Below are 27792 nucleotides of genomic sequence, written 5' to 3'. Positions count from 1 at the left end.
TACTGCTGTAATGATAGGGATAGGGTGGGGCGGGGTACGGATTGCAGCCAGTTGGGCTCTTAGGAGATAAGCGACTGCAATAGGGCTAGAGTCGGCAATTAGTGCTTAAAGCAGCTTTTTGTCTCCCCCACTGGTGTCTACTTGTAGATATAGGATGTTCGCCACAGGGGCCTCATCTGCAAATGCCATGGATGGATGTCTCTGAGCTGTTGGCATTGGCATTACAAGTGATTTCCTAAACTGTATGAGTTGGCGATGAGTTCTTGTGGAAACACAGAGGTGTATCTATGCTAGCTCTTCTCTCAATGGGAGAACAATGCGTGGTTCACTGTAATTATTGGGGCTACTATTATGTAAAACCCTGAAGCTCACTCATTGCGTTGGTCGCCGAGATTATTAATCACTTTGGAAGCAAAGTCATACGATGGTTAAAACGGGAAATCGGCTGCAAGTTCGCCGAGAAGGGTAATTAGAATGAGATCTGGCACAGGTAAAGAATTATCAACCGGTAGGGCAAAGTGTCATACGCCGAGCGCTTTGGTCCCATGTCGGGAGGTATAACCACCGACCGCCGATGCTGAGACAGTTTAAAAGACAGGGACATTTAACAACCATTGGCGATGTCAACCCAGTAATCTCATATAATTCCATCTTCAACCAAATCTACATTTCACCAATCGTCAAACGATGGCAACATCCCACGAAGTCTCCTTCGCAGGGGCAGTTCTACTGTCCAGCCTCATTACCATGTCCTGCTTCAAACCACCCAGCGAGGTTCCACGAGACGGCTGGAAGCAAGACAGTCTCGGAACTTATGCCAGCCCAACAGCAGCACGAGTTCGACGGATTCTGGCTGTTGGTGTTGGTGTTTTCCACTCCCTCATCGTGCTAGGATACAGCGACTCCAACCTCGTGTGCCCGCATCCTAAGAACTTGAACAAAGAGTTGTTCAACTGGAATGCATACACGGTGGCTTGTCTCTTGATGATCATTTTCGTTGGCGGACCACTTCGACTTACGGCTTTTGCTCAGCTTGGAAGCAACTTCACTTTCCAGCTTGGACCACCTGATACTTTGATGACGGGCGGGATTTACCGATACATTCAGCACCCTGGATACACAGGGCAAATTGTTGTGTTGGTCGTCAATCTCGCTCTGTTCTTGCGCTGGGACGGCGCATTCGGTTGCTGGCTTTCTCATGACATGCGAATAGCGGTCAACGGTTGGGGCTTGATCTGTTGTTTGGTTCTTGTGTTTGGAATCTTGCGAAGGCTCATGATGAGAGTGAAGGATGAGGAGAAAATGTTGAAGGAGACATTCGCAGAGGAATGGGTTGCTTGGAGTCGGGTTACCGCGCGCTTTATCCCAGGCGTCTTCTAAACGGTCTGCACTATCAGGCTCGAGTCTAAGCAAAAGATCAAGGAGTGTCTTTGTATTTCGGAAGGAGGAGGGTATAGATTCCGGTCTTCTGTTTGAGTTGTTGGTGCCTTGTTTCACATAGCTGTCAACGGGAATAACTTCATTCGTATGTCTAGAAGAATACCCGCCGGTAAAGGGATACTCAAAGAAAACAGAAATACTAGATTAGATATATACTTTTAAACTAAACCACAGACAATTTGCAGCTTGAAATTGACGATTGTGAAAACAGTTGAGCGCTCTGCTTGTACTTCATTGGCGAGTCATGCTAACTTCAACGAGGATAAATCACGCAGCAGCATGGCGTAACACAAACGAAGTCAGCATGTCACATACCGGTTTGTAATTGCTCGGAGTCCAATAAGCTTCAATCACTCCTAGCTGTCAATCCAATTGAGTTAGTCCGTCCAAACTGGGAAAACGAGGCATACTGGCCGGCAATGTCGGCACGGAACGGCATCAGTGGGGCAGCGTCGTCCAAGTATAAGTGTTCAGCTGAGATATTTGACTCACTGTACTATTTACTCTCATACCGACATCTAATATTGCTGGGTACTTTGTGCACGAATGGGTCGACTGAGTAGGTTTCTGTCCGACGCGGAGAAAGCAGTGAGGCAAGCTGGGAGGGACTTGCAGCAGCAGCAACAAGCTGCTGGGTACCCTCAGTCGCAGCAAGGACAACAGGCCCAACAGTATCGCAATTCCCCCGGATATCTAGTGCAACATCAACAGCAGCAGTACTATCAGAACTACTCTCCTCCGCCAGTGCAAACTCAAGCGGAATTCCAGGGTTCACCTGTAGTCTCACCTCCGCAGCAGGTGCAGTATCACCAGCAACAACAATACCCTTATCAAACTCAACAGGCCCGTCAAGAGCTCCCAGCGGAAGGAAGTGCTCCAGTACCTCAACGTGCTGAAATGTCTCCTAATCCGGCCGTCTCCAGCAGAGGTCCCAACACCGCGATGCCATTGGGAATTCAGCCGATAACAGAATGTATCGACATGCCATTCTCACTACCGGTCTACTGGTTCATCCACAGTTCCTTTCCAGACTTTTTCATCTGCAGTCGCTGCTACGCAGATCATATTCTCAAGTCACCTTTCCGAGACACTTTTACACCAGTATGGCACGATGACAGAGTTGAACGACAATGTCTGTTCGGAACGCCTCGCGTCAAAGACAATCTTTGGCCAGCTTCTCTGTCATCGATGAGTCTTGACCATATGATGAGCTTCATGGCCATGCGGCCTGCACTAGTTCATTGTTCAGAAGATAAGTCAGTCGAGGGGCAAGAGTGGTACTATCCGCCCGATCGACCAGAGATGGCAATTTGCAAGCCTTGCTATGAGGATCATTTCAAGCATACCTCATTCGGCAACAGGTTCAGTACGCACACACCTCAGGGCGCTGCAAGCTGTGATCATAACCTCTGGTACATACGCCGCATGCTAAAGCTCCATGCACCAAATAACAACTGGACGGCTTTTACTACGGGGTTCTACAAGAGGCTACAGCTCCCACCATGTCCCAAAGCACAACCGATCGCAGGTCCGGAGAGGACTTGGTTTACGTCCTCTCAAGGTCCTTCAGGCTTCGCGGTCTGCGAGGCGTGTTATTGGGATTACTTCCACGAGTCTCCCGAAAGTCAATCCTTCCGTTCAGCTCGTCTTGGGCCTGCACGGGAAGCATCGTGTGACATGGGGCAGGCCAACATGCTCATCCCAATGGTCCGGGCGGTTGATAAGGGCAACTACTCCAAGTTCTGGAACATTCTTCAAAACCTTTCACAACACCCCCCTTGTGGTCCTCAGGGTGCAAAGGACATTCGCTGGTATACGCTTCCAAGTGATCCTCCGGAATTTGAGATTTGCGCAACGTGTATGGCGGGCACTGTAACTGCCATGGACATGACTCACTTCTTCAAAGTCAAACAGTCTGTTGGGCCATCTGAGCCTCGTCTCTGTTCATTCAACTTGCCTGGATGGTCGCGTGGGGTTCTCTTTTTGCAGAAGTTTGCGGAGGCAGCTTACATCAACGACTGGCGACCACTCAGCGAATTGGCAGTGAATCTCAGTACCGCACCATCATGTCCCAAGATTGATCTCGAATTGGCGAAGAACCGTCGATGGTGGGGATGGGACAATGTCCATATCTGTCAGGAATGCTATGTCATCGTAGCAAAAGACACGAAGCTGGAGAAACACTTCAACATGAAGGGAGGTCAGATCGCTGAGTCCCGACTCTGTGATCTCTACTCCCCTCGCATGCGTAAACTCTACAAAGAAGCCTGTAGAACTCAAGACCTGGTATCCTTCCTATCTTTCGCCCGTCAACGCCGCGAGGTCTATCTCCGGACAGTCCCCGAAATGAACAGGATGCTAGCAGCAGCCAAACATGCTCTCAGCCAGGCTGAAACACTCGGCCTCGCAGCCGTAACGTTCAGCGCAGCTGGGAATTTGAACGCAACGAACTTTCACTATGATTATACGGTGGGAAACTCGACGGTTGGGCATGGATATCAGAATGAGCAATTGTTACAGGCGGCGATGGCAGATCATTCGATGCAGCAGGTTGGGGCTGCTGCGACCGGTCCGGCGGCTGTGGCGAGGGTTGGTGTTCTGGAGAGGATGTGGAAACAGGTTGAATAGAGATATTTCAATATGTTAGAGATGTTTAGGCTGTTGTCGAATTGTTTGTTGGTTGAAGACAATCACGAAGTTGCACGTGATCCCGTTAAGCATCAGTCCATCTTTCATGTCGAGACAAACCAACAGTAAACCTCCATCCCGGCTCATAGTTGTGTCCGTGGATACTTGGTATTATGGCACAATCTTGGGAAATTACTCTTCTCAGCCTGTGACTGCTTTCCCTAAGCTTGGTCTTCTCTCTTTCAGTAAACGGTCTCCTCTCTACATGCCCCCAATTTGTCATGAATTCCACCACCGATCCAAAATGCCATGAGGCTATCTCTATCATTGAAAACGAAAACTTGCCACATCCTCTGGGTAAATTATTCAAGTCTTTCGCCCCAGAAGCACTTTATCCTGCCCTCGCCGCCGCCTATGCCCTCAATTCCTTTCATCCGAGCCAACACGGCAAGGCTGATCTTTATGCCCTTGTTTCAGATTGGACATTTATCATAGAGTCTAGTGAGTTTGTCTGGCCATCAATAAAACACTCTCACTCTTACTATTTTTAGTCACCAAATACGGAACAGCACCACCAGCCCCCGACAGCAGGACCCAAACACAAATTGTCAAAAGGATTGGAAACCGATGTTGCATCATGGGGAAGCCAGCGAGTTTAAAGGACCCCCTGGTAGTGATGCCTGTTATTCTCGCGCCATCCCGCTGGCTTGAAACCGAGGTATACGAGATTGTCTCCCCCTCTCTGAGCTCTGCCATGGCTGACAGGTTGACTAGCCGAGAGTCCATGATATGCTTCGCACCTTCTTCAGTCCCCCTTACCTCGATTGGTGGTTAGCTTATACAGAACGATTACAGCGGGTGGATCCCATCGACGGCCATTGGCTTGTTCGCAGGTCGGCCGCCGAGGCCTACAGGAATGGGCTGGTCAAGCTGCATCGGCTACATCCCTCAAAGATTGAAGTAAGTTATATCATCCGTCTAGCTCTCTCGTACTAATTCATCTTAGTACAGAATTGGTTGGTGTTTGATTGGGACCGTAGAACCAATGATTGATGTTGATGGCCAATATCCCCTTCTCGGAGACCATTCGCGCTTGGCAATACGCAAGGTAGACGCACGATTCATCGGGACCCATGCCCGCTTGGCCACGAGCATCCGATGGCTCGAAGTCAAGAAGCAAATTACGGACAATGAAACAGTGATAGCTCAAGCGGGGATACGCCCTTCAACATCCAGGCCAAGTTTGACATCAGGTGTATTTCAAACGTTCCGCACAATCTTCTGGCGAGCATGGCTTGTGACCCCCCAATTCGTTCGGCTATCAATGTACAAACTATTGAGTAAAGTCGGACACCATCTTTTCGGACGAACCAGTTCTTTGGCGGTCAGCCGTCTGCCTGTCGGTCTGTACCTGAAGTCCACCGACGAAAGGGCATTCAATGAATCCAATGCGCTCACTCTTGTTCACAAGTACACCTCTGTGCCAGCCCCTCATGTGCTAGATCTGGTAGCAGACTCACGAAACACGTATCTCTTGACGAAATCCCTCCGTGGTGAACCCCTCGCTAGAGCAATGGATATGCTCTCTGATAGAGATTGCCGCGAGTTCGTCCACCAAATGCAAGGCTTCGTGACTCAACTCCGGGCAATCACCTCAGTCGGTCCCAAAAATTACATATGTAATACTTTGGGCAAAGCACGTAGCGACCCAAGAATTCGCGATGGCAATCCGATTGGCCCCTTTGAAGATGAAGCTTCTTTCAGTCAATATCTTCGTCATCCCGATGATCCAGCCCGTAAGTCACCAAGTCGTATTTACTCATGCGGACTTGAATCTGCGGAATACTCTCGTGGATAAAGTCACAAGACTGGATGGAAAAAGGGGTTGGGCAATCTTGGGGATCGTCGATTGGGAAAACGTGGTTTTTACCCAAAGTACTGGGACTGTACAAAGGCTCAGTTTGAGGGATTCAGGTGGGATTAACGCTGGACTAGGGTTTTAGCTGATGTGTTTCGCCCGTTTGGAGGTTATGTAAAGGAGCTTGAAGTTGAGAAGAGGAGCTGGAGTGAGGGCGATGGCGCATTTTAAGAGAGTATGAAGGTAGTAGCTAGTCCTAAATAAAGGTTTAAAAGAATTATATAAATATATAAGAAATTATTTAATTTTGAAATTTATTATATAGAAATTTATTACTTAATTTAATTATTAATAAATATATATAATTTTATATAAATTTTATAAACTTATATAACTGAAGTATTTTAAAAATCCTATAGTTAACTACTCTCTTTCTTACTAACAGCAGCCTAACCTGTGCGGTCTAGCGACCTATTGCACTGCAGTCACCCTCTATAAAGGCAGGTACAACAGTCTGTACTCACTGGTGGACTTTGGACCTCGAGACTTGTTTAGTTTCATCAATAAAGACCTCCGAAATAGTGCAATTCCATTGTCAGGGCTGAACGAAGTATGCTCCCAGGCCGCAAGCTCTCAAAAACTCATACAATTCTAACCCAACGCCAAATTCCTCACATTACCTATCGCTTCTCTTAAACATGCTCCTCTCAAATTTGCTCCTCTTAAACTTGCTCCTTCATCCATTCCTCAATACCCTTCTCCCCCAAAACCTCCTCCATTTCCTTTTCTCCCATGGCAACAAGACGATGCAAAATAACGAGACTTCGTCGGGAATTTTCCTTTGCACGGCGGACGTCAGACAGCTCGTTGATCTTGCTCTGGAGTGGATCCGCGTTGACTTTTGCCATTTCGATCTTGTTCTTGAGGTCATTCAGACGTTTCTCCTTCTTTCGCAGGGTGAGCTCGGTCTCTCTCTTCTGTTTCTGGGCGACGGTATTTTCCTCGATGTTCTGAAGCATCTCAGGCGCGAGGATACTAGGGTTGTCGCTGCTAATACGTCGTAATTCTTCCACGGCTTGGACATCCGCTGCGCAGCGCGCTCTAGCTATCCGTACCGCTTGGGAAGCCTCGGTGGCTTCTTTGGTCGCTTCTTCGAGAGCTTCGGCGCTGAACCGCACGATCTCTTGATAACCTAGGTGGCGTCGGGTTGAGTTACTGATGTTTGCTTCGGTCCGGTTGACGTCCTCCTCGATTTTGGCGATTTCGCGCTTCAAGTGGTCGGCATAGGCCCGTTGAACCTCATTCAGTTCATTCAGTGACTGGATCTATAATGATTGGTCAATTAATGTGATTATAATTGAATATGGACTCACAGGTGTATCGAGAAGGTGTGCTTCCCCTGCGCTTCCAGGGACATTTCGCTGTGGAATCGAGTGTCGGGACGCTACCGTGATGCGGTCTCCCATGAGTTTGGACAGCTCCTGGGTGTGCTCGGGCGAGAAGTTGAAAAAGACCATAAGTCTTCGCTTGGCTGGAGGGTCGGCTGGCTCAAGTTCAACCTCTTCCTGTGACTCTTCTTCGGCCTGCTGGTCTCCCCCCTCATCTGCAGCATCATCTTCCGGATCGTCGAGATTATGAAGTTTGGTGAAGTAGCGACGTTCATTGTAATCGATTGGTCGCTTGCGTGCAGTTCGGGTCGCTAGAGTCGTTAGTATCATAGATAGTAGCCTGATGGAAAGAATACACTTACGCGCAGTTCTAGCGCCGGTACGAAGGGCTTGAGCTCGAGCTTTGTTTCGGGTTACATTTTGAGGTTCATTGGGGATAGACTCGTCAGAGTCGGATCCGGAATCGGAGTCATGTTGTTGAGCGCCAGACAGCTCACGCTTATCAGCCAGCCACTTGGTTGCTTTCGCAAGGAGCATCTTGCTCAGCTGATATTTATATCGCGGCATCGGATGTTCCGCAGAGTTGTCGTGCAACCAGTCGATGAGTTCCTCGAGTCTCACACCTTCGGTGTTAGGAAGGTCGACGCTCAGAAGCCTCATGAAATCCTGGACTAAATTCTGACCCCATGTTCTTGGCCCGAACGAAATGACCTCCCAGGGCCATTTTCCGATTTCTTCGTAAAAGACGGTGAATAGCTCATTCGTGCGTTTGGCGTGCTGATTATACGGCGCCGGCACAGGTGGCGCTTCATAACACATAGTGCTGACAGGCCAAGAGATGCAGAGGGTTGTGGGTTGTGACACGAAGGGGAAGAAAGAGAGTCTTTGATAGTTGGCGGAATTTTATAAAGGGAAGGAAAACGAGAAAAAAACGTGGGTTGCAAGACGCGTCTAGGTCGCGAGGCTGTACTTTAGGAAGTGCAGATGCAAGCAGGTTAGAGGTGCAGGACGGTGGCTAAAGACCCTGGTAACTCGTCAGGCAGCCTTGGCGTGTGATAGATGATTTCAGGAAAAACTTATATAAACTTAGGATCTAATTCATAAGATTCTTATATAAATTTATATAAATTTACTTAAAGACCTTTAAGAAATTTATTTTAATCTTAAATTAAGAAAACTTATCACTATCTATATATATTATAGTAAATAGCAAATAATAGGAAATTAGATTTTGAGGATGACGGGAGCTTGTTTGCTGTTAGGGGGTAGGGCTATGAATTGACAAACAAACGTGCAGATGCAGATTCATGACCCCACGGACAATTTGCTCCTACCCAAGTGTGCTACATCATTTCATACGCGGTTATCGTCCTGGTCCCTCTTATTTTCTCGGCCGCAAACGTGTTATCCCGTAATTTGCAGGTGCTCCCGTATATTAGGTTTCATTGATACTCACTCATCTCACATTATCCTGATACCCGTCTTAGGCCCATCAACCGCCTCAATATGAAACACTAATTACAGCTCTCCCATGGGAGCCTGGGCAAAACAAAATTCCGATCCAATGAGATGTTGATCCAGTGACCCATTTGTTGTTCTTGAAGCAAAGGCGTTGGCAACAGGACTGTTGTTTGTCCTTTGTAACCTTGCCCAGCGTTTCCGATCAACAGTAATGTGCTAGTCTTGTGGGAAGCAGGTATTACAAACAGATACAGAAGAATCTCACCCTCTCGACAAACATTATTCCTTGCGTCTGGTCACTGATGTCGTTTGTAGTGGGGTTCGGCCAGCCAGCCTCAATGCCATTTGAAATCTCCAATCACGACGCGAAACATGAATAATGATAGTCATTCAGTTCACGAGTCACCTAAGCTCAGCCTAAAACTATCCCAAGTTTGCCAAAACATTCTCATTACTTAGCTTAGGATGCCACACTTTAGACCAGACATAAATACTTGTTTTCCAGTCTGACACACAGCGCTAACTGTCTTTCAGGAGCTTTTATTGGAGGGTTTAGCGGTGAATCAAGTCCCTGGCCTTTACGGCTAGAGGAGCCAATGTCCTCAACCGTTTTATCCACCATGTCATGGCGACAAACTCTGATACCGTTGACGACTGGAATCAAATGATAACCCTGACGCTTATATCTACATCGCAGGTCACTTACGATGATATGGAGCTCGACATGTCTTGCGCGGTCAAAGTGTCTTGCGCAACCTCAGTGGACGACGATGTAACTCCAATTCATGATACATACAAGATAGGTGAGCAATGCAGTCCAATTATCTGTCAACGGTGATACTAAGATTGAATTTTCTCAGATCTAGGACTGTTATTGGCACCGAGCGCGCCGATCAAGCTCTATCGTGTAACCCTTCGCGCTCTACAGGAAGAAGTACAAACTGAGGGTCCAGATCCTTGGGCTGACGCGATCATCGATAGAGGAAGCGACAGAGGTTCCAGTCCGATAAGCGAGGTCGAAGAGCTAATTGGCAACGATACGCCGTCTTCTACGATATGGTCTGCGTCGGTTTCAGATGCCTCCGCCTGGACAACTCAATCGAACAGTTCCTGGTCACAGACGCAGGCGACAATTCTCGACAGTGCAACCTCAATGACGTTGGGCGCTGATGTCAAGGTCTCTGGTTCCAGTGATTTCAAGGGTAAGTTCTACAAGAAAACATGTGAAGTCATCTTAATGTTGACGCACTAGCGATAGGTAGCGGTGATAGCTACAAACTCCCTCATAGCCAAGCCCTCAATATGCCGCCTATCAAGATCGAAAACCGAAGTAACAGCGAAGTCTTCGATATTTTCTTTGAGATCGAAGATACCAAGGATGCAATTTTGGCTTTTGAGCCACGCATCACGGCCGTACTACAGGTTGGCAACGATCGAGAAAGACTGCGTAGCGTCGACCCGACAGCCGCCTGTCAACTCAGCTTCGAACTAGTCATATGGGCAATGCCAGAAAGCTTCATCTCACTAGGCGGCACCGAGCCCGTGAAGATAATAAGAACGTTCAAAGTCTAACGTCATCCTCAAGCCGGTTCTCCATCATGGGAACTGCCACAACACGATGCGCGATGTCGGAGCTAAGCCGAAGGATTGAGGACGTCACGAAGACTTCAGCCAGAAGGTCTTTTTTATGTTTGGGCTGTTCCAGGATCATAACCCGAGGCTAGGTTATCATGGGGAGACCTCACAGTTCTTGTACACTCCTCTGACAAATGGATCTCACGTGGACGCCCGTCGTCGTTCATTGCCAATGGGAACCATCTCTTTGTCATTCTTTACTCCTCACTGGTCACATCATCGACTCTCTTGTACACTTTAACTTCAATCTCCGTTCTTAGATCTCAAGAATACCTGATATGCGCACTACCTGCCCCCGTCTCCAGTGGCATTGCCCTCAAGACCACCACCATCACCGAACTTGCCAGGAATTTACTTGATAGTATCGCTATCGAGGCCTTGACTCCCTTAACCCATCGGCTCACTATTCTCTCCCTTTGGAACTGCGGGCTTCAAACTATCAGTACCTTGGTTATTATTGGCCATGTTAACAATATCGGGTCACTTCCAAGGGTTCTTAATTCCCTTCACATCTTCCAAAGGTGTCTGGAGCTGATAGAATTGATGAAACGCATCGGCCACCTCCCGATCCAGCTCAAATCTTAGACCCAAAGAAAGGAGAAAGGTCTGAAAGTCAAGATATTCGTGTAGCGAATGTGGGTGTCCTGAGACATTACCCGGCAACTGCAGCAAACGAAATGCTATCTCCAGGCGAGGAGACCCATGGTGTCTTTTATCGACGACGCCAATATATTCCAAAATTGGATAAGCTGTTGATTGGCATCTTAATTCCAGAAATAGTTTCACTAGCTGCGGTTTGCCTCATTCGACCATTAGATACCCATCCCCTTGCTGGTTCAATGTTCGCCATTCGACGAGAACATGTCCCTTGCCATACGCTGCAAGAAACATATTCACATCCACATGCCGATATTGCATCCCTTATAGGAAAAGGGGTTTCCAAAACCGGCCTTGCTGGACGTACCCATTCAAGACGAGAAGAGGCTCTGCTTAAGCATCAGAGCTGCTCTAACTCATCTCCACGAAAATGGAGTTATCCACAGAGGTATCAAGCCTGGAAATGTATTGATGTTCAGCGCTGGCGATTCAAAAAGCTTCATTCCGAAGCTTTCGGGCTTCGAATTTTCTATCTTTGGTGAGGACTCCCCACTGGAGCTTCCATTGGTCACGGCTGACTGGGAGGCCCCCGAGATTGTCGAGCGAAACCCAAGCAGACATCACATGCGGCTGTCAGACGCATACTCATTTTGGGCTATTAACTTGTTGAATTGCGAACTGGAGTGAGAACCCTTTCATTAATATAAAAGAGATACCAATACTCTCTGATTTGACTGAAATTCGGGTAGTCACCCGTTCGCTGAAGTTGGTTGACACAGTGCATCCCGGAGCTGGCTTTAGAACACTTGCTCCCTGCAAGCAATTCTATTCCAAAGTAGTTCAACTTACCCCAAAAATAGACCCAGTGTTCATGGTTGTGTACGCTGACCTTAAAGGATTCACTTGACTAAGCATTTCCACCAAAACAAACAGTTCAATGTCGCCCACCTCATGCTTGACGCATCTCAATAGAACTGTTTCTCTGACCTTAATCTATTTACCAAATAAATCTCTTCCGTGCTGAAAAATCATTAAATGCCTGTTTACGCCAGGCTAAACCAAGGATATCTATAGTATCAAAGATACATCTTCCTGCAGAATAATCAGGTTTGTTATAAATAAGTACCTCTGATAATGCAGCTTACTGTTCCGCTTCAGCTGGTGCCAGTGGTATATTGATCAACAGCCAATCAACCCTAGAGCCCGACCCCACCAAGATTCATCGGCCCAGCGGACAAACCATTTCTCCCCAGCAAGCAACTCCACTTCATTTCCATTCACCGACAGCATCCACAATCAGTTGTTCATTCACGCTCGCTCCCTAACGCACGCATGTTCAACCCAGCAGCGTCGCAATGTTTTCTTCCTCCATCATTCAACTCTCTCCACCTACGCCCTGTCCACTTGCCGCGTCCAAGAAGAGGCGGTAAATCGCACTACAGACCGTCATAAAATTCCGACTTGCACCCTTCAAACGAGAGCGTTTCGCGCCTCCTTTGCTGGAACAACCGGGGTCTGTGGAAGGGATCTTTGGTCTCGCAGCGCGCTGGAGATTCAGAGGTTGCCTGTGCAGCGAAGCTCACCCTCTCTTGGTCGCGCGCGTGTTGGCACGGCGCGGTGCGGAGCTAAGCAGGCAAGTTCCATCACGTTGTGAGACTGACTGGTTGCAGGAATGTCGACTTTACCATGCCTTGACGTCCATTTTACTACCCGCGCTGTCATCGAGTGGCAGTCTGATAACGAGGTAAGGCACGCCGTCAGCTCTCAGCCTGATTCAATTCCCAATAACACATCTCGCAGTCAGATCGCACGACACGTATTCTGGCCAAGCCCGATCCCAAAGTCAGCTCTATTACGTTGACGGCTCGCTTCGATTCGAAAAGTGCTCTTTTTGATATACACATCCCCCTCAAGCTCAAAGGCCTTGACAGCACGTCTGATATTACACTTCGAGCATGCGCTTCCTCCATTATCTCTCTTGACCTCGTTAAAAATCCGATCGTACATAGCGAGGTGGAGCAAGAGTTCAAGTCGGCAGCTCTTGGCCTCCGTTTCCAACTGAACCGTCATCTTGACATCCTTGTCCCTACTCCTGCTCTCGAGCCAATATGTCCAGCAGGTCGAGCACGGTCAGGTGCTGTGCTCGATGCCATTCGCGAATTTTCTCGAGCAACTGCCTTCACCATCTACATCGAGGCGCGCAATGCATCTCCGAAGCTCCAGTCAATCAGCGATGCAGTCAGCCGGGGTCTCTTCAAGACTTCTTGCAGCAGCCGCTTTCAGCTGGCTAGCATGTATGCCGGCCTGGGCGCAAAGATTGTCCAACTTGGTGCAGATGACACGCTTGCGCCGCCATCTTACGAAGAAACCGAACCCCCACCGCCGCCGCCCCCGATTGACCACAAGCCTGACAGAAAGCGCCCGCGACAAGATACTGCGACCGAATGCGCTGACGATATCGCCCTGATTTGGGCTGAGCTGCAAATGCTCAATCAAGCAAAAGCTGCAGACGGAAAGCGCATTGCATTCTTAGAGAAGGAGAACCAGGAACTGCGAGCAGCCATAGCCGAGCTCCAAGAACAATACAAAGCCTTCAACAAGTCGCAACAAGACATACACCATAGCTTTGGAGCCCTTGAGACAACGGTTGAGAAGAATACACAAGACTTGGAGGAGAGCGTTGGCAATGAACTGGCAGAGTTGCGTGAGGATATAAGTCAATTAGATCATCAACTTTGTTTTATTCAAGAGGGACAAGTTAGCGATGAGTCTGTTGCCAAGATAAAAGAGGCTGTACTGCTGGATATTACGACGCGATTGTCAGGGGATTGAGCCCAGGCGCCAAGAACCTATGTGACAGGTTAGCTTGAGACCATCTTGAAGGATTCCCTTGTGGCATCGAGTTGATCGAGAGAGGTCTAGCTGATACGATTCCTACTATGGACTAGTATTTCAGCCGACTTGTTCTTTCGAGTCTCTTCCGAAAACCTATACGGCGATATTGATGTTGATTCGTCCATGATGGAAGCGGTGGTGGCTACCTATACATAGTCTCTCACAGCCAAACTCCCCGATGTCTTACCCATCATGCAGGCTGTTCGTTCGACTTGGAGTAAGACAGTCTTGGACTGACTAATAAAATCACTCTTACCCTTGAGTCAACTTCTGCAAACTTGCAAAGCCATACCTGATGCAACCAATCAATATTATATCTGGGCAAGTTGCCCTGGTCCAGACCGCACCCAGCCAGCCACAGTATCAGCTGAACTCACTTCGTCGGCAACTATTGGATATAACTAAAAGCCCAGGCCTGAATCGAAGGCCTTTTGTCTCCAAACTATTGCGTTTTCTGCAGCGCACCGACATTTGACCATTCCTGTTGGAAGACATCCACTGGCGGTGGTGAGTGAACATCAATGAGTAGGTTGTCGCAGTCTTACAACGCATTGGTTGATGTCTTTCACCAACTATATAAGACCATGACCAATTCACAGTTCGTTCTTCCATTTATTCTGTCATTCAACTCTTCTTCATCATGTCACTCAACGTTCACACAATAACTGCCCAGGAGGTTGACTACTGGGATCAGACTGTCGCCATTAGTCTCAAGGATTCGTCCCAGGTGTCTTATGCCCAAGGTACGCTTGACGTATCTTGTACTGTTACAGTGTCTTCCGCATCCTTCGTGATCAACCAGGGCAGCCCAACCCTTCACGATGCATACCTGATAGGTAAAGTGCTCGACAATATGCAAGGATCAAGACTTACACTGATTCCGCCCAGGCGTAAACCTTTCACTTAACCCAAGCCTATCCATTAAACTCTATCGTGTGACCTTGCGAGCGCTTCAGGGAACATTTCCCAGCCAAGGACCCGATACTTCAGCTGTATCTACCATTGCCAGTGGAGCTACTGAAGGCGAAAGCTTCATTTCTAATACCTTTCGAACCCTCGATTATAGATCACCATCCACGATATTTTGGACTCTGTCCCCATCGATGGTCTCGGAAAATGTCACTTTGCCAAACGCTTCATGGTCACAGACGCAGCCTGCCTCAGTTGGCAATACAACCTCTTACACAACCTCAAGTGAGCTGTCTCTAGGTGCTAATGTCGGCTTCAGCGGAGAAGGTCCTACTGGAGGTTGGTATTTCCTCAGGATGTAATGTTCAAAGTAGACTAACGTGTGTGTGAAAGGGTTGAGTGCCACCTACACACTGTCTGACAGTAAAACGGTGAATGTCATCCCCGTCCAAATCGACAACCGAAGCAACGACCAGGCACTAGACGTGCAGTTCTTGATCAATGACGACGGTGAGGCTTCAGACACGTTTCAGCCATATATCACCGGCCTATTGCAGACCGACGACGACCAGCAAGGGCAGCGCAGTAACAATGCGAATGTCACAGATGCTCGCGAGCTCAGCTTTGAACTCATCGTATGGGCAATGCCGGACCAGTTCCTTGATCTCGGGGGCAGACTGCCACTTCAGGTGGTGAGGACTTTCCAAATCAGAGTACCCCCTCTGCCAGTTGAAGCGGCATGAGAAAGACGAGCGCGATATCGGAGTCACTCGTAGAATCGTGGACGTAACGTACAAGACCCATAGTTACGGAACTGCTACGTCATTTACCTCCAGGCCATGATGCATGTTTAATCTGGGGCTCCATCTGGGTCCTGATGTAATGGAGCCTCGTTTTATGGAGATGCAGGAAATCATCGACAATCAGATGGGGATTTTCTAAACAGGATTTAATTGCGGGGATAATCTCCAATTGATCAGCGGGTATAGAGGAATTAGACGAGGTTGGCAGGTGAATGAAAGGACTACAATACCATGGAGATAAGATTTGGAGATGAGGATGATCATAAAAGTTCATTAAAATATATAGTTATCAAGGAAAATCCGTGACGCCTTGTCCAGTCCCAGCCCAATCCTGCATCTATGCGCCATGCTTTTAGTATAACACACACAACCAATGCCGGGAATCTTCTATATGCTACATGTTATCTCTAAAAAATTGAAATGCTCATCTAGTCGTCGCGCGACTTGCTGTAAGAACCAGTACCACCAAGGCCATTCAGGTCGACATCAAGACCGCCGACGCGGGTAGGTCGAGATGAGTGCTCAATGCTGCGCACGGGCATCTTCTCCTCTTGGGAGGCCTGTACGGGCGCATCGGTCTGCTGCTCAAGACCCATGGAGGCGAGGAACTTGATGGCATCAGCCTTCTCCTGCTCCTTGCGGGCAGCGCTCCATTGGAGTTCTGTGGAGGCAATGTCGAGAACGCGGGGGAGGGCCTCAAGAGTCTTATGGGAGTCGAGGAATGAGAGACGAGTGCGGCGGGCGATGATGTCGGGGACGGTGCAGGCGGCTTCGGAGCGAATGCCGTGAGAGACCTCCGCCTCGATGAAGGGAAGAGATGAAACGAGACGAGTGTTGAGGGAGGGAGAGATGGAGAGAAGAGTCCAGGCGCGATCACCGTAGTTGTGAGCGAGATGATCAGCGATGTCAGCGTCAATGTTGTAGACCTCCATCAATTGAGAGGCGAGAGATGTGGAGTATCCGTGGGCGCCGATGAGAGGAACGTTGCGCGTGCAGCAAACGCCGCGGGTGGTGAAACCGGTAGCGCCGGCGCCGCTGATGTCGGGAAGAGCCACGGCTTGGGGCTTGAGGTCGAAGAGCTTGATGGCCTCGTTGACGGTGTCCTCGGCCATTTCACGGTAGGTGGTCCACTTGCCGCCGGCGCAGGTGAGGAGTCCGGAGGGAGAGGTGGTGATGAGATGGCTTCGGACGAGGGACTCGGTGTTCTTGGCGTTGGGGTTCTTGACGAGAGGTCGGATGCCTGTAATTGTTAGAAATGTTTAGATCAATTGATATGACATGACTTACCAGACCAAGCAGCGAGGACATGCTTGCGCGAAAGAACAGACTCGGGTGTTAGAAGCTTGCTGACTTCCTTGAGGATAAAGTCAACATCCTGCTGTTGAGCAACAGGCGCGGCCTCAACTTCGCACGGATTGTCAGTGGTACCAGCGAGAGTGTAGCCCTGCCAGGGAAGAACGAAGATGACGCGACCGTCTGAGGTAGCAGCGTCGAGAAGACCAAGACCGTTGGGGCAGATCTCCTTAGGAAGCATGATGTGCACACCTGAAGCGGGAGCGACAATGGGCTTGCGTGAGGGATCGTCCATTTGGTGAATGGCATCGGTGAAGGGACCGGTTGCGTTGACGACACCCTTGGCGCGGACCTTGAAGGGCTGAGCACCAGCAGCATCACCGTCCTTGGAGGCGAGAACATCGCGGACTTGAGCGCCCATGATCTTGCCATTGGCATCCTTCTCAAGACCAGTTACTTCAACGTGGTTGAGAACAGTAGCGCCGTAGTGAGAGGCTGTAAGAGCGAGAGCGACGTTCATTCGGGAGTCATTGTGCTGACCATCGTAGTAGACCAGCGCACCGACCATGTTTTCTCGTCGCAAAAGAGGGAATGCCTCGAGGGCTTTGTTCTTGCTCATGTAGTATGAGCTCTCAAGACCTTGCGATCCAGCGAGGAGATCGTAGGCTTTGGTACCGGCCCAGAAGTAGGGCGCCTCCCACCATTTTTGGAGGGGTAGTAGAATTGGCAATGAGCTGGACAAGTGAGGCGCAATGTTCAAAAATGTCTTGCGCTCACGGAGAGCTTCCATGACAAGCTGCAATTGACCATAGTCAAGGTTCCAAACAGCCTTTTCTAGATATCGCACACCACCGTGAACAAGCTTTGTGCTCTTTGAGCTTGTGCCAGAGGAGAAGTCATCACGCTCTACAAGAGCGACTTTGAGGCCGCGGGTGATGGCGTCAACAGCGATACCAGTTCCTGTTGCACCGCCTCCAATGATGAGAAGATCGTATTCTGTGTCTTCGCCGCTGCGACGAAGCTCAGCGAGTTGTTCTGTGCGGGTCTTTGTGGCGCTGAATGTAGGAGGCACGATGCGGTTCTTCTCATCGCGCTTGAGAGGAACGAGGGGCTTGTCGACGACGTGTGTCTTGTTGCGGGAGGCGTAGTATGCTCCTCCGAGGGTGACTGTTGTTGTGGCTGCTGCTGCGAGGAGCAGAGGGCGCTTGAGCGACCGTAATCTTTGTTGCATTTTGGTGTGGTGTTTGGGGGTGTTTTTGCGCTGGGAGCTTTTTCGGGTGTAAAAGCTTGGGGGAGGTAGATTGGAGAAAAGATGGAGAGTCTGGAGTTTTGGGTCTGGGGATTAAAGATCAGACAGAATAAAGAAAGAGAGTTAGGTTTTGGGGTTTATAAGAAGTAAATCGAAGCGCGACGATCGTGGAGAATGAGAGAGAGTTTCCATAAATTAGCGGAGTTGGAAATGGGTCTGTGAAAGAGAGTCTGATATCATGGATGCTTAGGTTTTAACATGTTTTTATGAGGGTGCTGGGGCACATGAGAAGCAAAAGTTTGGGGGTTCAGACCCAGAATTAGGCTATGTATGCATCATCTGTCTCTGTTGATTCCAAGAATGCCCGAATTACTCAAAGCATATGACCCGCAAGCGAGATGCAAAACGGTGCAATAAACGTTGCGAGCTGGGTCATATGGCTCAAAGAGGAATTCCGGGAGGTCCTGAGCCTCGAGGCCATTAATGCACGTCGGGGCGAGAAGACCGAAGTGCTGACGTCGACATCGAGATTTTACCCCTGGTCTTATGCAGTTCGGTGTGAAAAGCCCGAAGCTAAAGCCCGAACGTGACCGAGAATGGGTTAGCCGAGACCTGGATTAACAATGGTCCGTGCCGGTGTGCGGAGAGTTCCATGTGCTGCCCCCACTGTCGGGGAGGGGAAACCCGAGGTTCTAGACTTTGGGGTAAGAGTCAAAAGGTTCAAGAGGTCATGAGTTTTCTGTTAAACGATGGGGGAATTACTATGCTGTTTGCTTGAATTCCATGTCTGTCTGTATGTGTTGTTCTTTGCGCGGCGTGACTGAGAAATTGTTCCACTAATCAGAAGGCGAACCACAGTCATATTGTGATTTGACTGGTGGATGTTGTGTCGTGATGGCTTGAGGGCTGAAAGACATACAACTGACAACATGTCCAGCTCGAACACTATTGCGAACATACGTTTATACAATCTCTGTACCTGTTTGAGTGCTAGAAATTGACGATGCATTTTTGCGTTCAAGATAAGGTTCACAATGCGGCTGTGCCGACACAAATGGAATCGACAAGTTCAGAGTGTTGGTAGTCTAGGGTTGGTGGCTGACCGTCAGCGGCAACAACCACTGGTGAGTACCTCATTCAAACAAACCACCAACGACACAACCAGTACGATGCCCCCGGGTTGCACAGAGATTTGAGCTCTAATCAGGATACGAAAAGTCCAGTGAAAGGTCAGATTTCACTACACTACGTCTCCATGAAATTGATCCAGGATTTCTACCACCTTAGATAAAGGTCTTACGTTTCTGGCACCCTCTCCCCAAGGTACCTGACCCAAACCTTGGACAACACAAAAGACCCGATACCACTCCGTCGCAAACACCTCTCTTCAACAAAGAGAATTACCTTTGATATCACGAGTCACTGGCGGCTGCTACAAGTGTAGACAAACAAATTTGCCTTACTGGCATTTTTGTTCACTGATCACGGTCATTTGAGAACATTTGGTAATAGCATGAGCTTCTTATCTACGCTATCAACGAGTACGAGTCACTCAACAACACCGCCGCAAACAAGCAACAACAAAAAAAGATGAACACGAACGCCATTCTCGTATGCTAGTCTCGTCGCTCCTCAAACGAAGAATCTGCCGTTTTAGCGCCACTGTTTAGGCCATGTCTCTACGCATCTTCCCAGCGCGGATTTCAAACTCCACCGACCGTCTCGAATACCTCGTCCTCACCACGAAAGCACTCCGAACTCCAGAAAAATGAGCGCATCTATACTGGTGAGGAGGCGCTGTACGTGTTGGACCACGTTGAGCGACGAGGGCTCAAGAGGCGTGGGAGACCCATGCCTGGCGTGTTGATCGGACTAGGCCCTGTGTAGATGAAGACATCGTACAGAAGGCCACCGAAAGCACATCCCATGAAGGGAGCTACCATGGGGATCTGGTTTTCGCTATCAGTTGATATTCACTGTCGAGATATTGGCGTTGAACTCACCCAGAAGTAGTAACCACCTGCAGACCAAACCTCACTTCCATATCCGATCATGTACGAAACCAAACGAGGTCCAAAATCACGAGCTAGGTTGATCGCATAGCCAGTCTCCCAACCAAAGCAAGCACCAATTCCAAAGATCAGGAAGAACAAGCCAAGCGGCATCAAAGGACCAGCACCGATATTAGCGCTATCAGCCATAGCAAAGATGACAAACTGCAAAATCGTGCTGGCAATGAATTCAGAGAAGAACATGCCAGTGCGTGTCATGAATTCGGCAGGATACGTGCAAAAGACACCAGCGGTAGCATTCTCGCCAATGACGGTCCGAATTCCTGGGCCGCCTTCATAAGCATCGAAGGCAGACTTGTAGTTACCGTACACGACGGCTGCAGCGGTCATGGCTCCAAGGATTTGAGCGACGGCATACACAGGAAACTTGCGCCAAGGATGACCTCTGAATATACAGTTGGCCAGAGTAACGGCTGGGTTCAAGTGACCGCCTGATTTACCGCCAACGTATACACCAAGCATGACACCGAGACTGATTCATGTCAGTATGAGCTCAATTCACCGCGGGAATAACGACTTACCCCCATCCCCACGAGATACTCTGGTAATCACCCTTCGTTCCTCGACTGAGAACAACTTGAGCAACGACGCCATCACCAAAGAGAAGAAGGATGAAAGTACCGAAGAATTCTGAAAAGGCATCTTGGCAGTACTCCCTCACTCGACTCCAGGCATACTGCTCAGGTGGGGGAGGAATAGTTGGCGGCTCACTCGGAGCCTCACTGTACTTTTCATTCTGGCTCATCTCGACTTTAGTGGGGATAGAAGATTTGTGCACGGAAGACTCAGAGATGGAGTCGTTCATGGTAGGGATAGGCATCCTAGAGTGAGCCTGTGAAGTTGATCTTGAGACAGAAAGAGGAGAACGTTGGCGGATGCAAGAGAGACAGGTTGCACTGAGAGGATTGGCGTCATCAAGCATCTCTGGGGATCACGTTACAATTTATGGTCAGCAAACGAACGAAGCTTGGGTGCCTTTTGCCCCTCATCTCATCCCAAGAGAGGATCCCTTTTCTTGCTCTCGGCCTCGGTATTTGCAAACACCACCCTTTACATGCAAAGCATACCGAAGCCCGCGAGACTCCATGGTTATCAGACATCACCAACGAGTGGGCTTACAAGCATGTCGATCCGCCACTGCGTTAGGAAAGAGGAACGGACACGGGGAGACGCAGCGACTACACCCGATGAATCGAACGATGGTGCGGGCGATACGAATGCGCTCAAGCTTGGACGGCGGCGGTGCAATGTGCCAACGAAATGCCGCTCGGCGGCACACACCGAGAGAGACGGAATTCAGACGTGGATATCATCACCGAAGTATTTGCTCTGATCAGGTTGCTTACACCGAAGGCCGGGTGGGATGGAGGGGCCACGTTCGAGACTTGTGTTTGCATATTACTCCACAGCCCAACAAACCCCGGATCGTCGTGCGAAAAGAGAAAAGGATTTGCACATCCGCTTGACCGAGGTTGGCTTGGCTAGGAATTAAGGTATGGTCAAGGTGTGTTCACCAGACCCGCAGATATGCGCCCGGTCGAGCTTCTGGAACATGACTGCGGGGAAACGTAACATAACGTACCCCTCTCTTTTCATCAAATGCACATCGGTAGGTGTTATTAGTGTTGGTTCTGAGTTTCGCGTGTTAGATCCCCGATGGTTGTCTTGTGACATGGGCCTGTATTTCGGTATCACCAAGCCGAGGCTTACAGCTACATCAGGAAAGTGACGTTGGTTTGCGTGTTACAAGGGTGCGTGAGACAAAAAGGCAATTTGCCAATGTTGGAAGGATTTCAATACCCCGCAGATATCCCAAGGGTGGTGGGAAATGCTTCCCCGAGATGCCTTTACATCTGAATCTCGGTGTTTGTTGGTATCAGTGAACCCGAGATGGGAATACTTAAACACCCCAGAGAATTGCCAATCCGATACGCTTTTGATCCTGCAGTCCCCAATCAATTTGTTGTTGTCGTCGCTTCTTTTGCTCCTCTTAGTCACTGTTGCATTCGCTCTCCCCGGATCTGACACCATTCCCCGCAATTTCACAGCATCCCCATCTCTCACTATGCCTATGCTCAACGGAAAACCGAATCCTACCTTCATTGGTGCCATTGATCAGGGTACTACAAGTTCTCGCTTTCTGATTTTTGACACCAGTGGCGACGTTGTAGCTACTCATCAGCTTGAATTCAAGCAATACTATCCTCATCCCGGGTAAGTTTAACCACTACTTTTGTAAGAGCGAGAGTTGATGTTTGGTTTAGATGGCATGAGCATGATCCTGAAGAGCTCATCAGCTCTGTTGAGCAGTGCATTGATGGCGCTGTAGAAGCCTTTGAAGGTCAAGGTCACTCTCGTGAACAGATCAAGGCCGTTGGCATCACAAACCAGCGTGAGACTACTGTTGTCTGGGACAAGACCACCGGCAATGCTCTGTACAACGCCATCGTTTGGACAGACACACGATCGAAAGATCTTGTCCGTCGTCTAAAGCGTCGTCTTGGCGCCAGCGAGTTGATTTCGCGATGCGGAATTCCTCTCTCCACATATCCATCCGTCAGCAAACTTCTCTGGCTTCTTGAAAACATTCCCGAAGTCAAAGATGCCTATGAGCGCGGTGTTCTTGCTTTCGGAACGGTAGACACTTGGCTTACGTATAAGCTCAACGGCGCAACGGACCGAGATGTCTACGTTTCTGATCCGTCAAATGCGTCTAGAACCATGTTTATGAATCTTGAGTCTTTGCAGTATGACGAGGATATTCTGGACTGGTTCAGAATCGATGACAAGAAGATTACGCTGCCAAGAATCGTGCGGTCTTCTGATAGCAAGGCGTACGGTACGCTTGCTAAGACCTCGCTCAAGGGCGTCAAGATCACTGGATGTCTGGGCGACCAGTCTGCAGCTCTTGTTGGACAGAAGGGATTCACCCCCGGTCTCGCCAAGAACACATATGGCACAGGCTGCTTTCTGCTCTACAACGTTGGTTCCAAGCCCGTGATTTCAACACACGGACTTCTCACAACGGTGGCCTTTGACTTTGGCGAAGGCAACACCATGTATGCCCTCGAAGGCAGCATCGCCGTCGCAGGCTCAAGCGTCAAGTTTCTCGTTGACAACTTTGGCTTCATCGAATCGTCAGCCAAGCTCAGCGCGCTCGCCGAGACGGTGGAAGATAATGGTGGGTGCACCTTTGTAACGGCCTTTAGCGGCCTGTTTGCGCCGTACTGGATTGACGATGCGCGAGGTACAATCTTTGGTATCACGGCGTACACGCAGCGCGGACACGTTGCGAGAGCGACGCTGGAAGCGACGTGTTTTCAGACAAAGGCCATTCTCGACTCGATGGAGAAGGACAGCGGACATGCGTTGACCGAGCTGGCCGTCGACGGTGGCATGTGCAACTCGGACCTCATCATGCAGGTACGTAAAAGGATTTTTTTTTCTTGATCTCGTGGCAGTGGCTTAGACGATGCTAACACTTTTTGCTTAGACCCAGTCTGATCTTATTGGGATCCCTGTCAACAGACCCGGCATGCGTGAGACAACTGCACTAGGTGCAGCTATCGCGGCCGGCTTCGCCGTCGGCATCTGGAAGAGCTTTGATGAATTAAAGGAGGTGAATACCCAGGGTCGTACCATCTTTAAACCGCAGATCGCCGAGGAGGAAGCGACAAAGAGGTTTAGTCGTTGGACCAAAGCCGTCGAGATGTCCAAGGGTTGGGCCAACGAGTAGAACGCCGAGCGTTGATTTGCTTTTTTGTTTGTTAGCTTTTAGTTACATTAGCTTGATTAGGTCTGATCTGTACTAGTATGTTTTACATGGATGGTCCGGAATACTGCTGCCTGATGGAACACCAACCTGTATAAGAAGGTAACCAAATAAGCCCGACGTACAGTAGCGTCTAAACTCCCACGAGGAAATAAATATGGAACTTGACTTGTTCTGGAACAACCACTAGACTCTTGATGATCGTACCATAAGCGGCTCCGCACTTTTATTGTTATTTCCGGGGGAGGGGATCTGTGACTATCTCCAGGTGTGACATCCATCAGAGGTGCATGTTGGTCTCGTTTTGCTAAAGAGACAAGGATCGGAATGTTTGTCGTCAAATCCCCGAGTGATCCGGTGCTATTGACGAAGACAGAAACAGATATTTCCCTCATGTGCCGGTGTTTGTGGTCCGAACATGCACATGTCACATGCGTTACGGCAATTCAAGGTTAACCATAGATAGAAGGTCTTTGTTGAAACCATGACATGGATGTAGTTCCTTGTCACCAACAGCAGCACGTAAGGTACTTGGCTTTTAGCTAGACAGGGATCACGGCTGCAACGTTCGGGCTTCTTGTCCACATGCATTTCTACTGGACCGCGACTACTGTGCTGTTTTACAGTGTTGTAGTTCCATTACATTGGCACTTGAATTGAATGGTTACAATTGATGCAGTGATATTCAGTGCTTTTTGCTTAAGTTAGTGGATGGATTTAGCGCTTCTGCTTGGCCATTGACTTCACTAGACCCAGTGTATTAGTCAACTAAACTCTTCTCCACTCCGTCACACCTCCAGATTTTCTCTTCCCCTTCCCGCGGCTCGGCCTTACTCCGTCGCATCTCATAATACCAACAACACGTCTCACCTCCACTAAAAAGATAACAGACCGTGCAAGGTTTCTGCTTATTCCTTTCCCCAGTAGTTTGTTTCCCCAGACTCTGCGGAGAGAGATCGACATGCCATCCACGTCAATGAGCGGACCCTCAATCGCTGAGGAAGAGGCAAATTCGACCCTGAGCAACGACGATGGGTCAAGCGGCGACGAGTCAAGATTGACGAGTGCGGGGCCTAATAAGAAGAGGAGGAGGGAGAAACATCAAAAGATATCGTATGTACGCTCTGTAATGCTTAAGAAATGAGTCTAAATGTCGCGATAGGTGTGAGATGTGCAAGGCGCGTAAGGTGAAATGCGATCGGGCTGAACCTGCGTGTTCGTGGTGTGCAAGACATAACAGAGCTTGTGTTTACCTTGAGAGGCAGAAACCAGGTGCTGCGCGCAATGGGTTTAGCATTGAGCTTGAGGCAAAGGTCAATAGGATTGATGCGCTGCTTCAAGCGTTGGGGAGGCGAGTGGAGGAGCATATCGTTCATGATCACTCTTCCGTTGGGTCACCAGGTGTATCGCCGTCGATAACTAATGGATATGGACCGCCACAAGTGGACGGGAGACCTACGCCAAACACAAGTCTTCCAAGACAGTCTTCTTTCTCGCAGGCGAGATCACCGGGCATCTCGAGTCCATGGCAGCCCGCAAACAACCAGAACACTATTCAATCGCCGATGCAGGCTCAACAAGGCGCCAGTGCACCAACACCTAGCCAAGCAAGTACCGCGCCAAATCCAACTGGCGTAAGGCGAAATCCATCGTTTCAGTCATACACCATTGATCTACCGCCGCACGACATCATCTACAGCCTGGTAGATCTCTATTTCAAGCACTGCAACACGTGGTGTCCTATCCTTGAGCGGAAAACCATCTTTGCTACCTTCTTCGGCTCAACATCAATGGAGGAAGCTGATCGGATACTGCTGTACGCGATTGTGGCTACAACGCTGCGTTTTCTGAAGGATCCGAGGTTATCACCAGAGATGAGCTCATATTATCACAAGGTGGCGAAGCATACAGTTCAGTTATACGCCATGGAGCACACCACTATTCCTGCGATGAGAGCTCTTGTCATCATTACTCTGGACGAGCTGGGGACGTCCAACGGGCCAAGAGGTTGGAATCTTCTGTCTCTACTAGCGCAGAACGTCAGACAGCTTGGCTTGAGCGAGGAGAGCAGTGTATTTCTATCGGCAGAGGCATCTGAGATAACGCATACAGCTTCTTCTCACAGAGTAACTGCTGGAAAACCCGAGTCTTGGATCGAAGACGAGGGGCGAAGGCGACTGTACTGGATGATCTACGTACTGGATCGATACGCAACCATTGCAACACCGACATTTGACTTCATCCTCAACGACACAAAGATCAACCGCTTCCTCCCCTGCTCATATGATCTCTTCTCAAAGAACGTGCCAGTTGAAACACGTTCTTTAAGTCCCTACAATGAGAAACAATCGCCAATAATGACATATCTCGTCAACAAGCCCGAAAACCTCGGCAGCTTTGCTTATCATTGTGAGATTCTTGTCATCGTTAGCAGAATCCACGAGTTTCTCAAAACACCCGTAGATGTCACTTCATCAAGTGACATGGCTGAATGGCGAAACACATATCGCAACCTGGACAGGACGCTGGATGGTTGGCTGCAGAGCTTACCGAGTGAGTATAGCAAGATCTCGGCTCTGTGCCATTCTGATCCTGCGAGCCGTGTGGCGAATTGGTTTATGCTGCACAGCGCGTACGTCACGGCTGCTGTGAGACTGCACTCTTCAGCGGCGTATCCAACGGTCCGATCTCACATCTTCGTTCCTTCACACTACGCTATGCAAAGATGTTTATCGGCTGTGCAGAGCTTGGGGGATATCACGAAGGATGTTCTTGAAGCAGATGGTCTGAATCTGCTTGGCCCCTCGTTTGCATTCTCGCTTTGGGTTGCTGCAAGGCTACTGCTTGTTCATGCTGCGACGGTTGGATGTCCTGTGGATTCTCAGATTGACTTCTTCATTGATACGTTGCGTGATGTTGGACAGCATTGGGAGGTTGCGAATAATTACTCCAAGATTCTTCATCGTCTGGTTCAGAGATCTCGACAAGGCGACATGAACTTTTCAGCTATGCGAAGGTAAGTCTAAATATCTAATGCGAGTAATTTCTTAATTAACAACAGCAGGAGTGCATATGACCTAGTCACACTTACATCTACCGCCCGACACTCCGGTCTTGAGCCGACATCAACACAAGCTACGTCTCTCAGTGAGCTTGACAGTATCGATGTCTTTGAATTCTTCAACTGCCCACGTGTATCAGCAAGTTCAAGTAGCCAGTCGCAGTTGCAGTTACAGCCGATGCGGGAACCAACCAGAAACAACGGAGTGCCCGACCCGGAGGCTGATTGGTTGGCCTTTGGATCCCCGTTCAATCAGGTGTAGGAGGGAAGTTCATTTCGTTCCATTCATTTCAGATCATTTGAGTGCCTCGCGGCACGTTCAGTCATGTCTTTGAAGCGGTTTTCTGTATTAAAATGTTACACATATATGTTGTCTAGTCAAAAATGAAAGCTGCTGGTAATTTCTCGATACCTAAACGCAGTGTGTGATCTGCATCGCTTGAGTCAAACATGATCCGGACTGGGATCCCCAGTAACATGATCTGCAACGAAGGAACAGTCTGTTATCTTCACCCTCTCCGTGCGTGATTTTCTCGCTTCAGCTCATCGTCGATCTAAGAACTCAATCGGATTATAACGGGGGTCCCGGGTCAACCTCAAAGTCAATCCAGCCCCAAAGTCAATCTCAGCCTCCGACGCCAAGGACAACTACATTCCAGCACGCCAATCTTGACGAATATTGTTTCAGATCATAACATGTAATCATTCATCGTATCAAAATCGTTTCCGGC

At 49.1% G+C, this 27792-nt stretch overlaps 10 protein-coding genes across 10 annotated transcripts; 7 read left to right on the top strand and 3 right to left on the bottom strand.

The window, feature by feature from the left end:
- Positions 1–507: 507 nt before the first annotated feature.
- BKA55DRAFT_579186 (uncharacterized protein) lies at positions 508–1692 on the top strand. Its single transcript, XM_046193813.1, has one exon. It carries the CDS (start codon positions 688–690, stop codon positions 1378–1380), a length of 693 nt encoding a protein of 230 aa, XP_046045285.1. The 5' UTR covers positions 508–687; the 3' UTR covers positions 1381–1692.
- A 294-nt stretch (positions 1693–1986) lies between these two features.
- On the top strand, positions 1987–4068 carry BKA55DRAFT_521582 (uncharacterized protein; the record flags this gene model as incomplete). Its single annotated transcript, XM_046188523.1, has 1 exon — positions 1987–4068. One exon carries the CDS (start codon positions 1987–1989, stop codon positions 4066–4068), a length of 2082 nt encoding a protein of 693 aa, XP_046045284.1.
- A 207-nt stretch (positions 4069–4275) lies between these two features.
- BKA55DRAFT_708309 (uncharacterized protein) lies at positions 4276–6157 on the top strand (the record flags this gene model as incomplete). The annotated part of the gene is made up of 7 exons (XM_046200733.1): positions 4276–4569; positions 4620–4786; positions 4843–5028; positions 5075–5843; positions 5878–5990; positions 6023–6027; positions 6064–6157. The coding sequence occupies exons 1-7, from the start codon at positions 4350–4352 to the stop codon at positions 6155–6157; spliced, it is 1554 nt and encodes a 517-aa protein (XP_046045283.1). The 5' UTR covers positions 4276–4349.
- A 491-nt stretch (positions 6158–6648) lies between these two features.
- BKA55DRAFT_520876 (uncharacterized protein) lies at positions 6649–8133 on the bottom strand (the record flags this gene model as incomplete). Its single annotated transcript, XM_046188464.1, has 3 exons — positions 6649–7245; positions 7300–7625; positions 7677–8133. 3 exons carry the CDS (start codon positions 8131–8133, stop codon positions 6649–6651), a joined length of 1380 nt encoding a protein of 459 aa, XP_046045282.1.
- A 1366-nt stretch (positions 8134–9499) lies between these two features.
- BKA55DRAFT_521212 (uncharacterized protein) lies at positions 9500–10347 on the top strand (the record flags this gene model as incomplete). The annotated part of the gene is made up of 3 exons (XM_046188494.1): positions 9500–9578; positions 9642–9981; positions 10038–10347. The coding sequence occupies 3 exons, from the start codon at positions 9500–9502 to the stop codon at positions 10345–10347; spliced, it is 729 nt and encodes a 242-aa protein (XP_046045281.1).
- Positions 10348–12259: 1912 nt separating this feature from the next.
- BKA55DRAFT_521110 (uncharacterized protein) lies at positions 12260–15554 on the top strand (the record flags this gene model as incomplete). Its single annotated transcript, XM_046188483.1, has 6 exons — positions 12260–12489; positions 12566–12567; positions 12678–12751; positions 12808–13711; positions 14791–14995; positions 15212–15554. Coding segments are annotated over 6 exons (1758 nt in total), but the record flags the coding sequence as incomplete, so codon positions are not given.
- A 321-nt stretch (positions 15555–15875) lies between these two features.
- BKA55DRAFT_623210 (FAD dependent oxidoreductase-domain-containing protein) lies at positions 15876–18544 on the bottom strand. Its single transcript, XM_046196796.1, has 2 exons — positions 16902–18544; positions 15876–16854 (listed from the first exon to the last, which is right to left on the bottom strand). Exons 1-2 carry the CDS (start codon positions 18136–18138, stop codon positions 16043–16045), a joined length of 2049 nt encoding a protein of 682 aa, XP_046045279.1. The 5' UTR covers positions 18139–18544; the 3' UTR covers positions 15876–16042.
- Positions 18545–19934: 1390 nt separating this feature from the next.
- BKA55DRAFT_597621 (aquaporin-like protein) lies at positions 19935–21033 on the bottom strand (the record flags this gene model as incomplete). The annotated part of the gene is made up of 3 exons (XM_046196106.1): positions 19935–20105; positions 20160–20700; positions 20750–21033. 3 exons carry the CDS (start codon positions 21031–21033, stop codon positions 19935–19937), a joined length of 996 nt encoding a protein of 331 aa, XP_046045278.1.
- Positions 21034–22293: 1260 nt separating this feature from the next.
- Positions 22294–23964, top strand: BKA55DRAFT_543784 (uncharacterized protein; the record flags this gene model as incomplete). The annotated part of the gene is made up of 3 exons (XM_046190635.1): positions 22294–22442; positions 22493–23651; positions 23722–23964. The coding sequence occupies 3 exons, from the start codon at positions 22294–22296 to the stop codon at positions 23962–23964; spliced, it is 1551 nt and encodes a 516-aa protein (XP_046045277.1).
- Positions 23965–24637: 673 nt separating this feature from the next.
- On the top strand, positions 24638–27485 carry BKA55DRAFT_579172 (fungal-specific transcription factor domain-containing protein). The gene is made up of 3 exons (XM_046193812.1): positions 24638–25113; positions 25163–27016; positions 27065–27485. The coding sequence occupies exons 1-3, from the start codon at positions 24962–24964 to the stop codon at positions 27321–27323; spliced, it is 2265 nt and encodes a 754-aa protein (XP_046045276.1). The 5' UTR covers positions 24638–24961; the 3' UTR covers positions 27324–27485.
- Positions 27486–27792: the final 307 nt, after the last annotated feature.

This window comes from Fusarium redolens (genome assembly GCF_020744475.1).
Source record: "Fusarium redolens strain MPI-CAGE-AT-0023 chromosome Unknown BKA55scaffold_16, whole genome shotgun sequence".
Lineage (NCBI taxonomy): Eukaryota > Fungi > Ascomycota > Sordariomycetes > Hypocreales > Nectriaceae > Fusarium > Fusarium redolens.
This window is presented reverse-complemented; position numbering and strand designations above follow the sequence as displayed.

What these genes read in the sequence shown, in the direction of transcription:
- BKA55DRAFT_579186 (XM_046193813.1), top strand. Translation starts at nt 688, where the DNA reads ATGGCAACATCCCACGAAGTCTCCTTCGCAGGGGCAGTTCTACTGTCC.
- BKA55DRAFT_623210 (XM_046196796.1), bottom strand. Translation starts at nt 18,138, where the DNA reads ATGCAACAAAGATTACGGTCGCTCAAGCGCCCTCTGCTCCTCGCAGCA. An exon ending in TGTCCTCGCTGCTTGGTCTG is followed by an intron (nt 16,855 to 16,901) that starts GTAAGTCATGTC and finishes TAACAATTACAG; the next exon opens with GCATCCGACCTCTCGTCAAG.
- BKA55DRAFT_579172 (XM_046193812.1), top strand. Translation starts at nt 24,962, where the DNA reads ATGCCATCCACGTCAATGAGCGGACCCTCAATCGCTGAGGAAGAGGCA. An exon ending in GAGAAACATCAAAAGATATC is followed by an intron (nt 25,114 to 25,162) that starts GTATGTACGCTC and finishes ATGTCGCGATAG; the next exon opens with GTGTGAGATGTGCAAGGCGC. An exon ending in AACTTTTCAGCTATGCGAAG is followed by an intron (nt 27,017 to 27,064) that starts GTAAGTCTAAAT and finishes TAACAACAGCAG; the next exon opens with GAGTGCATATGACCTAGTCA.